Here is a 15313-nt window from a genome sequence, read left to right on the forward strand (position 1 = left end):
TGTTCCAGGGCTCAGTGCTGGGGCTGCTCCTTTTTAACATCTTTATTGATAATTTGGATGAGGGGATAGAGGGCACCCACAGTAAGTTTGCACTAAGTTGGGTGGGAGTGTCAGTCTGCTTGAGGGTAGGGAGGCTCCTGCAGAGGGATCTGGACAGGCTTGATTGATGGGCCAAGGCCAATTGTATGAGTTTCAGTAAGGCCAAATGTTGAGTCCTGCACTTTGGACACATCAACCCCCAGCAGCACTACAAGCTTGAGGAGGAGTGGCTGGAGAGCTGCCCAGCAGAGAGGGACCTGGGGGTGCTGATTGACAGCCGGCTGAACATAAGGCAGCACTGTGCCCAGGTGGCCAAGAAGGCCAACAACATCCTGGCCTGCATCAGGAATAGTGTGACCAGCAGGATCAGGGACGTGATCCTGATGCTATCCTGAGCCTTGGTGAGGCCACACCTTGAGCACTGTGTGCAATTTTGGGCACTGCAGTACAGGAAGGACACTGAGATGCTGGAGATGGTGCAGAGAAGGGCAACTAGGCTGATTAGGGGTCTGGAGAACAGGTCTTAAGAGGAGAGGCTGAGGGAGCTGGGGCTGTTCAGCCTGGAGAAGGGGAGGCTAAGGGGAGACCTCATTGCTCTGTACAACCACCTGAGAGGAGGTTGTAGTGAGGTGGGTGTTGGCATCTTCTCCCTAGTGACTAGTGGTAGGACAAGAGGAAATGGGGTCAAGCTGCACCAGGGGAGGTTCAGATTGGATATTAGGAAAAATTTATTCATGGAAGGAGTGGTGAGACATTGGAACAGGCAGCTCAGGGAGGTGGTGGAGGCACCATCCTTGGAGGAGTTCAGAAAACGGGCAGACATGGTGTTTCAGGAGATGGTTTAGTGTTTAGGGGTTTTAGAGCGGATGGTTGAACTTGATGATCTTGAAGGCCTTTTCCAACCTTGATGATTCTATGATTTATCCACACGGGCACATAGAAACATTTCTGACATAAATAATCCAACCTACAGCTATTGTAACCTTCCGACTTCTGAGGGGGAGGGGATCTGGATAGTCCAGAGAAAAATGTCTGAGATTAACATGATTTTTTGGCTAAGATATTCTCATAATGTAAACAAAACAAAACAAACAAACCCATTCTTCTGTTTGCTATGAAGCCAGAGCAAAAAGGGTCTTCAAAAGAACCCTGCAGGGAAAATACTGCAGTACTGTCACACAGTGAAGAGAAGGGTTTCCTTAGATACTTAGTTCTAGATTAATAGTGTGGCAAACGAATTCCTCTCTTCTACTTTTGGTGATCTGGTGGTTGTTTTGCCATTGCTGAGAAGTCTGGGATCTGAAGATGCTTGTTTGGTAAAACCTATCCTGACAGAAAGACAGCCACCTCTGTAGCAACGATTTTTGTTGCAGGTAGCAGGAGGTGCTAATCCCAAAATATACCCATAATGGGGCTTGTGGAACTGCTGAGCTAACTAAAGGTGCTTCTTCAGGGGCCATGAGAATGGGTTGACGAGGGCTTAATCGAGTGCAGAGAACAGAGTACTTTATCTTCTTTCTGTTCAGATAGTGTTAGACTTGTTGGACTAAACAAAATTTGACCCCTGGAATTCTCAGAGCTGTCTATGCATCACTATTAAGTATCTTTTATTGCTAACATTTTCAAGGGTTGTTTTTTTTCCTTGTTCAATGAAAGAACAGATTCTGATGGAAAAGAAACTGCTTCACTGTAAAAGGAGCTAAATGGCAAAGACCATTTCTCTCCTCAGTATTCTTTTACCATTTTCCTGATTATGCATGCAACCTAGGTACAAAGGGTCCAGAATTAATCCCCTAATCTTTTTGTGACATTTCAGCACTGGTGTAAGTGTATACTAATATTGCAGTGCATGGAAACTGAGGCTATAGAAAGTGTTTGTCGGCTATACTTGGTGCATGATGGGGATTTATGTCTATAATTGTAGATTTTGTAGACACAGAAATTGCTTTGGAACCAGAGGGGTTATGGGAGTATGGGGAATAAAGAGGCTATGGCTTCTTATGGGAATGGAAATTGAAAAAGTATGAAAGAAAATAGACCAGATAATACATAAAATGAGGAAAAATAGACAAAAACTGCATTACAATATAACATCATTTTACATCAAGTAACACCTGTAGCTGCATCTCAAGGTATTAAAAGTGCTTGCCATCAGTTCCACTGAAATAGGTTTGCATTCATTTGCAGGTGACTTGTCAGAAATAAATGTGTCCATGGAGTTGTAAAACATATAATTGATCTCACAAACTCAAAAATCAAAGCAAAGCTAAATGTAACATGAGCACTTCCTTCTTCCTAGTGATTACAAGAGTTAGGTTCTCATATGAAGTTATTCCCCTTTGCTTCTGTAGTGGACAAGCTGACAGAAAGTGGTAACATTCCTAGCCATGACCACTAAATGTGGGCTCTTTTTGCTGATAGTATGAACTTCTTACCTACATTCATGAAAAGATTCCTCAATCACACATATGAGAAGGTGCTCTGACGTAATTAAATGGGTAAATGTTGCAGAATAAGGAATTGTGCTGGGGGAATCTGTACAATATTCAGAGCTGATGTGAAGTATTCATGCTAAACAGAGTCAACTGGAAATGTACTTCATTTAAGGGTGCATAGAGTGCATAAAGAATGAAGGATTGAGCAACATGATTCAAACCACTGTGTTGTTTATGTAGCCTTAGATTTAATTTTCATCCATGTGTCCTTTGAGTATTTAGCTGTCAATATTCCATTTTATTAGTTAAGATTCTTCTCTGAATGAGGTGGAAACAGAAAAGCTCTACTGAAGGATTTCAGATCTAGAAAATTAATGAAATAATATTTTTTCTCATAATTTCTAATACATTATACACTCCTTTCATTTTTTGGTCTTACATTATTTTCTGTTCTAAATAGTGTTTATAGCAGACTACAGTATGAGACTTGAATTTTATCTGGAATTAATTTTTTAGCTAAAATCTTCTTAGGTTGAAATGTTGTGATTTCTAAATATAAATATAAAAATATAAATAAAACCATGTATACACTTCTTAATAACCTGTTTGACTAATATAGCAGCCACTCCTCATATAACTTATGCATTATGAGTTATACACACACAGTTTAAAAAATGTTTATGCCATTTTTTCTTTGATGTACTAGTTCCCTGGCCATTTAACAACCTTACCCGAAGTGTATCTCATGGATTTTGTATATGATGTCTGTTGCATCAAACAGGTTTTATAATTATTTAATGAATATCTGTATCTGACCCATCATTTTAGTTACAATATTGGCAGTGTTGATCCCCTATTTAAAGCTAAGAATAGAGGGAGAAATCAAACCAAAAAAAGCTAGTTAATGAAGCCTCTGGACTTCTGGTCTGCTGTGTTTGTGAGATTGTAGCAAATTCTGTGTTATTTTACTCTGTTCCAGCTGTTTACCTCTGCAAGCGGACAATGCAAAACAAAGCAAGGCTAGAGCTAGCAGACTATGAAGCTGTAAGTACTTGGGGAAAAATAAATTTCTCTGCTGGGCCTAATGAGTGTATGAAATAATGTTAAACTTGAGAACTATAAATGTTATGAGTGAAAATTTCTTAGTTATCTGCTATTGTCAGCATTTGGGTCTGTCAGTGCTCAGTATTCATAAATGCTGTTTGAGAGACTGTAGTGAAGGCTAGCTGCCAAAAGTTGAGATTTTGGTCCATTTCTAATCTTACTCTCAGATCATGATGCCAGGATCAGAAATAACAGTTCACAAATCCCAGATACGTCACGAGTATTTGAAAGTGCAATTGTACTCTTCACTGTCTAAGGTTTGAATAAAGGATCATCGGAAACATTTTCAAAAGCACTTGGTACCTGGAGAAATATAAATCTCATTCTCAAAATTGATTCTTGCACTAGAGCCATTGTCCTGTCAGATCAGAGACAAAAAGGGTCTCTCTTTTTGGAGAGGTACTTCCCACTACCTGAGATTTGTGCTGTGCCCCAGGCAAGGTAAGATAGTTGGGGCCAGGAAGAGCTGAGAAAAGAGGGAGTTTGATTAGCTGATTAGGATGATCCTTACTAAGGAAAAACATGTATGGAATTCCATTCACATCCCCCCAAAAGTTCCTGAATTTTTCATGAAAATGTCAGCATAAAATTCATGAACAGCCTTGTCTCTGCACTGAAAGCTGTCCAGCTGTGCTATTGTGACATGATAGCACAGTAGTCAGCCAGGCCTCTCAATATGCCAAATACTCCAGCCGCAGCACCATGCTGACACACTTTATTGCTTCTTCTGGCATAAGCTTGCTTTTCAGTGTACTGCACTGTGGGGTATGCATGATTTTATACTTACTTGCCTCAGAAAATTAATCTCCAGTATACAATCCACAAGAGCCTTTATTGGTATTGACAAGGTCTCTATAAAGTCTACTCTTCACTCTCTGCAGCCCTTATTTTCATTAAGTGTGTCGTACAGATATACTTGTGCTGCATAGAAATGCAGTTAAAGCAACACTTTTTCTTAGGAAGTTTACAGACAATTTTTCACATAGTCTCTATAAAAGCAATGCACAAAGGTAACAGGGGTCTTTTTGGAGGGAGATACGAAGAGAAGAACCTCAGCCTTCTTCATGTTGACAGTCTGCATACTGTTGTCTTTTAAGGTGGACAGATACTGGAAAAACTGTTACAGACAGTGAAGCTGTTTCAGCATCATTTGAGGAGAGAATTTTGCTATGATTTTAGAAATATTCTTCCTGTTATCATTAGTAGGCTGTAAGAGATCTATTTCCTGTACAGTAGTGAAGAACTATAGTCTGCATTTTTAAAAAATTAGAGTAGCTGTGGAAGTCTCAGAAGATTCCTATACTGCCAAAATATTGATAACTTATTATTGTATTCCAAATAAACTATTGACAGCCAACATTGTTTGACTGAAACCAATTGTATAGATGACTGATGGGAATTATCATGCGGATCATTCAGCATGGAAAGTACTGCTTTATCTTTCAGTACTGGGTACTTTCAAAACAAGAATGTTGCTTTCTATTATCACAGAATTACTGAGCCAGCATCTAGTATATAAAAATGCTCCAGAAATCCCACGTTCTACCAAAGGTTGCATCCAGTCTCGTCATTAGAATTTCAAAACTTAAAGAGTTGTAGAATTCAAAAGTGGATAGATCTAGTAGTCAATGCAAAGGCTTTCAATCAGGCACAAATATAATGACTTGTATTTCATCTTGGGAGAGGGCAAAGGGTGGAGGGAAAGATAAGCTAAATGCTATTAAATACTAAATAACTGACAACCTAACCCACTAACATTTTGCTGTATTTTCAGGAGAGTTTGGCCAGGCTACAGCGAGCATTTGCTCGGAAATGGGAGTTTATTTTTATGCAAGCTGAAGCACAGGCAAAGTAAGTTTCTTTGAAGATGAGGAATTTTGATTTTTCATGCTTTTTGGAGAGAGAAAGGGAAGGAGGAGTGATTGGACACTTCTTATGTTTAAAATTACTGTAATTAACAAGTTTATTTTAAATATCCTGCAATGTTGACAGAGTGGACAAGAAGAGAGACAAGATAGAGAGGAAGATTCTTGACAGCCAGGAGCGAGCTTTCTGGGACGTGCACCGGCCGGTGGTGAGTGCCGCTGGGGTTGCTCTGCCTGTGAGCAGGGCCACTGATAAACGTCAGCCTTTGTGGAGCATTGGTGTAGCCTGGGAACAAGTAAAAGAGCTGGGGGGTTGGCACCTGCCTCTCTTTTTTTGCAGAATCTATAGTTTTTATCATTCTACTATTGCAGACTGCAAATATGTGCACACTCAGTTTGGGGGTTCCAGTGAATAGATTTGTTGTGTCCAGTTTCTGGGATTAGAAGATACCGGTCTCTGACTGTTATCATCTCAAGGCTTCCCAAGTTATGGGTCACACAACCAAAAGTATCAGCATAGGTAAAAAGGCGTTTTAAAAAATCTGGTTCTTTAATCTGCTTTTTTGCTTGCTAAGCCTTTCAGCTTCACTCTGGTCATATTTTGAGTTTATTTTTAATGTACATAAAGATTCAATATTGTTGGCTTTGAGCTATGGGAGTCATACACTGTCTGAACAAGATTTGTCTGAGTTGCTTGTCAAAGTCCATCTGAAAAAAAATTTTAAAAAGGAGTCTTACATATCAAATACCTTTGGAAGTTAAAACTTTGAGAAAGAACATAGAATGTTACAAGATGTCTAATTAAACTGGGAGAACTCAATAATCACACTTAATACAGAGTTATATTTCTTTCCCTTACCTAGAATGAAGCTTTCATTATTTTTTTTTGTTATTGGGATGATTACCAGTGAAACCAAATGTGGACTATATCTTCCATTGTGACAATGGGAAAAGATGCTTACATGAAACTAATTGTTTTGGGGAAGTGAAGTTAAATTGATGATATATGTAGAAGAAGTGAATACAGTGAGAAAGTTTCCAATCAAAACAATGACCTTGGACAGGGTCAGACTGTGGAATTGAGAGAGAAGTAGAAGAAATGGATTTTTAGGTAGGATTTAGAATGTCAGGTAGAGAAAATAATTTGAATGAAAGATTCAAACCACAGGCATTAGATACAAGACTGCAACATTATTATCTAGTTACTGACATAAAATAAGGAAGGAGGACAGAAAACAATCTGCCATCTGATGTTGATGGGAGCTATAAACGGAATGGAAAGTTCTGAAGGACCGGAGGACTTTGAAGGGGCAGACAGCTTTTATATTTGCTGCAGAAATGGATCTAAGGGTTTCAAATCTGGAAATGAGATGCTATTTCGAGGTTTGGAAGAGAAGAAAAATTGTTGAACTTTCAAGTTAAGATACAGGCAGACAATAAGGAGAGAATAAAAGGGCCTAGGACATGAGGAACTGAGTCTGATTAAGAGCTTTGGCTGAACAGTGGCTAAATCTGCCTGGTCCAGCCAGATGTTTTAAATCTGGTTGCAGACATAACTAGGAAATATCAGAGGCAAAGGACTGGCTTACAGTCAGCAGTGTAGGCTTCTGGCTCTAGGAGATATAAATAGAAGATCACAGAGGTTGATACTTTGGCTACTCAGCTCCTCTCACTAGTTAATGAAATACTAATTTTGAAAACTTTATGAATTTACTGTCACAATAAAAGCCAGAAGCTTCTATGCAAAAGAATTAAAAATAAAAGAGGGACAGACTGAAAAGAGGAGGGTGGTCCTGGGGCTTATGGCTTCTAATGGCTTTTCAAAGCCCCCAAAAGCCCATTAAAAATTCACAGAAATGTTACTCTAACTCTGGAGCAAATTTTGGAAAGTCAGCTAATAATTGGGTGAGAATCTGGGGCTAATTGTTATTTTATTTAGTTTTTCATCTTATGATAAAAGAATTCACCCCAATTTATTTATTTTTTTTCTGAAAATGGTTTTTAAGGAATCAATATTTCATTATTTGATTTTCTTGTTTAGGTGACTAAATAAATATTTTCCAGGGCTTTTTTGTGGGTGTTGTAGACCATAGTTGCTTTATTTCTTGCTACAGTCCAGGTAATAGAACCTTTACATATAAAATAAAATCTATGAATATTGCATCTGCATTTGATTTGAGAAAAGAGATACTTTAAGGTGATGAAAGGGATAGAAGAGGGAAACAAGCCATCAGTCCAAAAGGACAGTGCTGCAGTGCACTACAGGAATGGGAGACATGAAAAAAGAACATCTCTATAACAGTGAAACCAGGACAGTGTAGCTGCAGAAAAAGAGCATGATTTGGTATCAGAAAGGTCACTGTAACCATTTAAAATAAGGGAAATGAACCAAGGTTTCATGTGTAGAGAGCATTTTCCTCAAAAATAGCTCTGTTTCATAGGTCAAAGTCAATCCTGCAGGTGGTTACGGAGACCCTAGAAGATTTATACCATGGTCTGAGAGACAAATGCTTGAAAGTGATCATGGCTGTTACTTTTGATGAGCTGGCTGACTAGTGCCCTCAGCTGTTTCCTAGGTTTTCAGAATGAGATGATGCGTGGAGATGAACCAGAGGAAGTGTACTTGGAGAGAGGTTTTTTCAAATAGTTACTTGCTTTTCAATATTTTTTTTTAAGAGACAGTTAAGAGAACAGCTTTGATATCTCACTGATCAGTTTCCATTCCAATATTGCAGTTTCTCTGTGTATGTAATTTTTATTTTGCTGTGTATTTTAGTGTAATGTGGAGTGTAATCTGGAACATTGCTGTAAATTCCAGTAGCTGCTTTATGTAGAAAGATCTTAGCTTGCAGCAAGAAAGAACATGGCTGAGCTTCAACTGTAGGTACTGCAGCCTGCAGAGACATTCCTGAACAAATTTTAATCTTGCTTTCATATTCCAATCACAGTCAAACCATGGAAATGTGTGTGAGGGAGAGATGCACAAACTCCCTTGTGATCCTGAACAACAGACCTAGGATAAAGTCCATGCTGTTATTTCTAAGACAGAGCTAGTACCTAGCATAGATCTGAGATTAATATTATTGACATATAGTGATGTATTTATTTTTGATGGCAGAGTAAACATATCTTAAAAGCATTCCTTTTCTTTCCAGCTGCCTAGAAGCTGTATTGATAACTGACTATGGAACTGGGCAAAAATACATTAGGAGGATTAGGACATTAGTCAAAAAGCAGTAACAAATCAAACTAAATTGGGAAGTCAGTTCCTTCCAGGCAAAAGACCTTAAGAAAAAGCTGTTCTTATTTGAAAAGAAATGTCATGCTCCTGATTAAAGTCATTATAGAAGAACTCATAACTTTCCTGAATTATTATCTCTTTTATCTGTTAAAAACCCATAATCTTACACTTGTTAAAAAGGGACAAGCAGGTACTAAACCAGTAAAGCCTCTGAAGCCCTCAAATCTGCATCAAATACAGTAGAAGCAGACTAGCTGCAGCTTGCTGTAAAATTAACTCTTAGATAGTGAGCAAGCACAGCTGATGTCTTGCTGCTGCAAATTATCCACTTTTCTTCCTTCCACATTAACGTGATTTAAGTGAAACGCATAGTAAAGGCCTGTTGGGTGCTTGTTGAGACAGATTAATTCAGAAGGTAATGGGGGAATTATCCTTCCCTCCTGAAAGTCACCCATATACTTCTTAAGTCTAGTAAGTTGAAAAAAACCCACTTAATTTTATCTGAAAAGAAAAACAGTATTTGTGTGGTTTAATACGGTAACAAAAATTATCTGGGGTGGGTGTGTCCCACCTCACACTAAGCAGCATCGTCAAGGGCGAGTGTAGTTTAAAGATAATTCACTGATAATACACAGTTCAGAAATATATATGGTTCTGGATTCACGAGTTTCATGCCATTGTTTCCCAGTAGCAAACTAGAAAAAAAGTAATCTTTATTTTTTTAAAATCTTGTCACACATCTTGCCTCTCTATTTTTTTATGTAAGTCTATCTCCAATAATCTTATTTTATCTGTTTATATTTAAAAATTGTATTTTAGGTGGTCTGAACATGACCTTCAGAAACTGAGCCAGTAGGTAAAATTACTAGGTGTCTAGGGTGTACTTGGAGTTATTTGTTCTAGGTTTTTCTTGCATTGCTTTAGTTTTTAATGATTTTCCCATCCTGTTTGTCAAAATCAGCCTCAAAGGCTCAGCAAAAGACTGAATTTACCTTGGCTAGGGTGGTGTAATCCTTCATTTCACACTTCGTGTGCTATAAATCATAGACTTTTCTGGGCCAGTCACTTGTTTAATCAGAGAACATTTCTGTTTGCTTCATCATATCATCTTCAGCAAGATTTTAAACAGCTCCAGGAAATTATTGCAAATCAAGTCATCCAACTTCTCTAGTTATGTATCCGCAAACAATTTTCATGTCTTCTTTTGCACCTGTTTCACCATTTATCCTTACAAAGGACTTATCTCTGCAGTAGAGAATGCAGCCAAAGCAGCAACTGGAAATCTCAGGTAGTTTCATTTCTGGTAATGAAACAAAGCTTTGTACAATGTTTTATTTTCAGAAAGTGGTGATAATTTTTACATTCCATACTTGCATCTATTTGAGGCAGGTATTTATAAACCTTATAGCTAGCCTGCTAACTTAAGACCTTCATGGAAGAATTTGTACTCACGTTATTTAGCATTCTTACTTGGATACTTGAGTAAGAGTGGGACAGATGGAGAAAAAGAAACAAGCTGTCTTGCAACGTTGCAACAAACAAGACATGCTCCAGTTAAAACTGAGGATTATGAAGAGGTCAGAAATTGTGAAATAGCTAACTGATGAGATGGGGAAAAGAAAAAATAGATGATGAAAATAAGCTGAAGTAGTAATAATTAGTAATAATTTTAAATAAAAACAATGTCTATAAATTGGGTTTTGTTTCTGTGTGAGCTAAATTTGCTACTTTAATCCAAAGCATTCTGTCAAGGTTCTTTTTTAAATCAAAAGACAGATAATACATTTGTGTTTACTATATTTGCTGTCAACATTTTCATAGATCTGGGGTCAGACTTACTTGTTGTCACTCCTTTTCAAGGGAATAACCTTAATTCTTTTGTGTGGAATCCATAAAACAGCAGTTTCCTGCCTTTTGGAGTGAAGAAATTTGAAAAAGGAATAATGTAATAATGAGTATTTAGCATAAGGGCAACAAAGCAGATAAATTTAACAGTGTTGCAAATACTGAAATATTTGCATACATAAAAATCACTATAATACAGCTGTAAATAAAATTAATACTAAATTAAGAGTCATTAGAAATTAAATTAACTTTCAAAAATAATTAAGCATATAACTTCCATGCAGTATTATGTACTTTAGTACAGGTTCTAATTTAGTTTCATGTGACATGTCTCAAAAATTAACTTTAGACATCCTTTTCATATGCATTTTGCATATTATGTGTTTCTCTGACTCAAAGACCACTAAAATAATTTTTTTTCAAAAACAATCTGATAAAATCCTGTTTTCTTAAGTTTTTTATTAAAATTTTGTTCTGGTTTTGCACTAGATTTGTCCTTAAACAAGCAAGAGCATAAGAAGCCCTGTCAAGATTCAAGATTTTCTGTCTCCTATTGATTAATTGTATAGACACATTTATTAGTAATATATTTCTTGAAAATCTCTTTGTATCTTTTTTTTTTTTTTTCCTGTTTCAATGAAGTCTGTGATTTGTACAGCCACTGAAATTCCTTCTTTTTCTGATACTACTTAGGGAAAAGATTTTAACTCTAATTTTAGAAGACAAATAGGTATAAACAAGAAACTGGTGCAACATAGAATTCCTTTTTTGGATAGATGCTGAAAATTTTTGAAACTTTAAGTGATATGTTCCATGTTAATGAGGCTTCCCATCTCTTAGATTGAAAACCATCTGAGTTTTGCCATGATGCAAACATAAGTAAGGCATGACTACACTAATTGATCAAATGTCTCTTGTTAGTCTGTCTTCAAACCTCATTTGTCTCGTCCAAACAAGAGAAACAACTCAAACATGTATCCTTTAATTTTACTCCATGCCATGTTTTGATTAAGTCAACTGCAGAACAGCAGTGGGACTACTGCTATTTTGATAGTAGGCAGTCATCTCCAAATAAATCCTTGAATAAAGTGTTTATCAAGTTTACTAACTGATCCAAAAGGCAAGTTTTCTCTCTTTCGTGTGGGGCTGTTTATAGTGGGTTTAACTTTATCATTGAGTGTTTATGCCTTTCTCTGCAGTTTGTCAAGAATTCTTTATTTCTGCATCAATATCTTTCTAGTGCATGACACAATCAGGTTTATTGCTCATTCATTTTATTTTAATAAATAAGTCTGGAACTTTAATTATTTAGCTCTGTTATTTAATGAGTAAAAATGAAATTATCTAAGAAGGATATGTATTGAGCATTTGAATTCATTCTATGCTGCCTGTATAATTCTCTACTAAAACCTTCAACAGAAGAGAACACTTAATCTGAACAAAGCTTTTACTACAAATAAAGACAATCTCTTCCTTTGTAGGGAGCAGTTTAATAAAATTTGACATTGACCATTCTGTGGCCTGAAATACCAGTCCAATGAATAAATAAAAAATGAAAAGCTGTATTTACTTAATTGAAATCCAACAGGTTATACATCATTATCAGCTAATATAGACAGTTTTTAGCAGTTAAGATGTGTACAAGTAATTTGTTTCCATAATCCTGCATTACTACGTTCAGGGATAACTTGACTATATTCAGGGATATTTGCAGAATATTGTCAGATGTATTACATGTTTTAGAAATTGATTCATATTAAGGAATATAACCAAATTTGAGACTATTCTATGCAAGTCCAGTTCCAAGTTGTATTTACTTATTTCAGTGTCACCCTGAATCCATTCATTGACATAATTTACCCTGCTTGTGTTCTGTAAACATAGTATTTAGTAGCATAACAGATCTTTTTTTAAGATACACAATGAAAAGGCTAAAGAAAGTAGTTAGGCTGGGAAAAAAATATCTAATGCTTTAGTAGAACAAGCAGGTTTGATTTCTAATTTTCCTGATTATCTGCCAAATGTATGAAATATCTGGGAATGAAATCTGAAACATGCTGCTACAGAGTTTATTTCAAGAAAAATCCCGAGATTTGCTTCCTAATAATTAAGTAGTATTTACAGGTGTTAATTGGAAGGCATAGTTGTACTATCCAGATGAGCTGATTTCTAATTGGAAAGAGAGTACATAGCAAAAGCTAGAAAAATGGTGAGCTGATTTTCGGGAAGTTTGGTCTGGACTTTTAGGGAGGTGAAACTTGATAGAAGCTGTATCCAACGTCATCATCAAACCTACATACTTACTACAATTTATCTATGAAGTCACCATGGCCATAATGGACTATAATCTAAGTATTTGTGTATTTGCTTCTTACTTGAACTATAATTCAAGTGAGACCTCTGTAAAAGCACTGTAACTTAATGACAGGTGTCAAAAGTTCAGTCTCAGTGGTTGTGTGTCAGTTGCACACCCGAATCAAAAAGGCATGTTTCCAGAGACATAGTTGTGCTAAAAGTAATTGTGCTGAAGCTGGGAATATGATACTATTTTTTTTTTCATGACATGAATACATACTCTTGGTAATCCAAGTAGAGAGAAGAAAAGTTGGTGCTGGTCCTTTCTATTACGTGATAGTTCTTGATACTTTTGTAGAACTTGCAGTGCCACTACATACACAGGAAGAAAAAAACTGTTGAGTATCGTCCATTTCAACTGTGGAACAAAAGACTACATTAATAGCTAGACCCTACAATGGGGACAATTACCCAGCTTATTTTAGAGATTGTAATTATTTGGTTAAGCTACATTTGTGATACATGGGGTGTAAGCTGCAAAATAAATCTATCACTTGTTTCCTAATGATTAAACTCATCATAGTTTTTTACTCTTTCTTCAGACATCTGCTGATTTACTGGGGAGCTTGTGACTAGAGATGTTGTCAAGAGAAGTACCAATGCTCACACACTTGATTTCTCAGTTATTTTCAAAGAACTGCTGAACTGAATGGAAATCGTAGTTAAGACATAGACTTTTGAAGGGGCTAATAGAGTTCCTGAATGTTTCAGATTAGGTACACCTAAGGTGATTGTAAATTAAACCCATGATTATGTGTTCCAGTCATAAGTAATAATATATTTTTTTTCCAACCAAAAGGGAGTGGTTTTGGTAGCCTAGTCTCTCTATGACTGGTTTGGCTTTACTGCCTTGGGTGGTGCATCAGAGGCCAGTGAGCTCGCTCCTAGCAGTAGTATACATGTACATACCTACACATTTGCAGGTTTCTGGTAACTATGGCTGCTGGGTTTATTTTTTCATCACTTAGTTGAGGTTGATTGATCTAACAGTTATAAAGAGAGCTACATTCTAAACAGCTTTCAGGTCGTATTAGATAATAACCAGGAAAAGAGTTTTCTGCAGTTTCTAGAGGGTTGGAAATGTGTAGCCCTCCCTTGACTTGACTTTAAGATAAGAGCTGGTTTTCCAAATCCTGTTAAAAGAGCTGACCACTTGTACTCAGCACATTTGAAATGTTTCTCTGAGGCTTTCTAATGCGCCAGGAAAGTCATGAATACTAGAGCTCTTCTCCTGCAAAACTTTTTTACTCATTGATCCTGAACTGTGCAAAATGAGGTTAAGCCCCAAAATATGCAAATAATCTGTACGTATAGTCTTTCATGCCCTTATTGTCCCTGTGATTTTTAACTATGCACAGTTCAGCTAGCTGCACAAGTAAACTGGAATTTAAATACTACATATAAAAATGATCTCTGGTATTCTCCTTATCATTCTCTGTGTAATTAGCTTCCTTTCCCTATTTGGAATTGAGTGATATGAATGACAGCTGAGGATTAGAAGACTCCTTTCCTGTAAAAATGACAGAAATAGTAACTGACAGAAATAGCAGAATAGATTGTTGCAGAAGGCAATGCTAACTTTTGACACTCAGGAAATTTCAGATGTTGAGCTTACTATATTTGTGATAGTCTGCTGTTACAAGTACTGTAAAAGGCAGCTTTCTGTCTGCCTTGTCTTTACGTTTGTGTGTGTCACTTTCATCTTTTTCAAGTGGAAGCCAAGATCTGTCATGTTTGTATTCATGTCCATGTTTTAAATTTATAGGGTTTAAATTTTGAAAACCTGGAGATCTTGAAATTTAGTATGTTGCAATTAAACTTACCAAGTGAGCCCATACTTACGAAAGTCAAATAAAAAGATCTGTTTCATAGAGTATTGACACTGAAATGCAATGGAATTGTGTAAGGGATGTGGCTCAATCTGTCTAAATATTTACTGCTTTAATGCACCCTGAATTTATGGGTGTGCATATTGAAATGGGCTAATTATTTTAAATATCACCTATGCATTTTTAGCTAAAGAGGCTGTGAAATTACATTACTATCACTATTCATCACTCCTTAAATTATCACTAGGTTTATTTGTATGGGTTAAGTACACACCACAGGCTGCCAGAGAATAGAGGCAGCAGTAAGGAAGCAAATACCAGTCTTGTCTTTCCTTTCTGCTGTGGGGAGGGGAAACAGGGTAATGAATTTCACACTGCCTTGTATACTTTATTGTAGTGTTTTGTAAGGTGGTTTATATGCATTTCAGTCCCTGCAACTTGTGAAGATCATAGGCTGTACCACAGAAATTTAGGCTGAGAGGGACTTCTGGAGGTCCTCTGATCCAACCTCCTGCTTAAAGCAGTGCTAACGTCTACATTGAGTAAGATTTTCCAGGCCCTTGGTTAAATAGGCTTTGAGAATCAGCAGGGATGGAGATT

General features: G+C 36.9%; 1 protein-coding gene across 2 annotated transcripts in view; it reads left to right on the top strand.

The window, feature by feature from the left end:
- Positions 1-15313, top strand: part of RGS7 (regulator of G-protein signaling 7) — a 147987-nt gene that overhangs the window by 83774 nt on the left and 48900 nt on the right. For both annotated transcript variants that reach the window (XM_009997572.1, XM_009997573.1), the window contains exons 5-7: positions 3454-3518; positions 5353-5429; positions 5571-5652. In XM_009997572.1, coding sequence (XP_009995874.1) covers positions 3454-3518; positions 5353-5429; positions 5571-5652 — 224 coding nt within the window. The remainder of the gene's footprint in view (positions 1-3453; positions 3519-5352; positions 5430-5570; positions 5653-15313) is intronic.

Source organism: Chaetura pelagica, unplaced genomic scaffold (assembly GCF_000747805.2).
Source record: "Chaetura pelagica isolate M959 unplaced genomic scaffold, ChaPel_1.0 scaffold235, whole genome shotgun sequence".
In the NCBI taxonomy this organism is placed as follows: Eukaryota; Metazoa; Chordata; class Aves; order Apodiformes; family Apodidae; genus Chaetura; species Chaetura pelagica.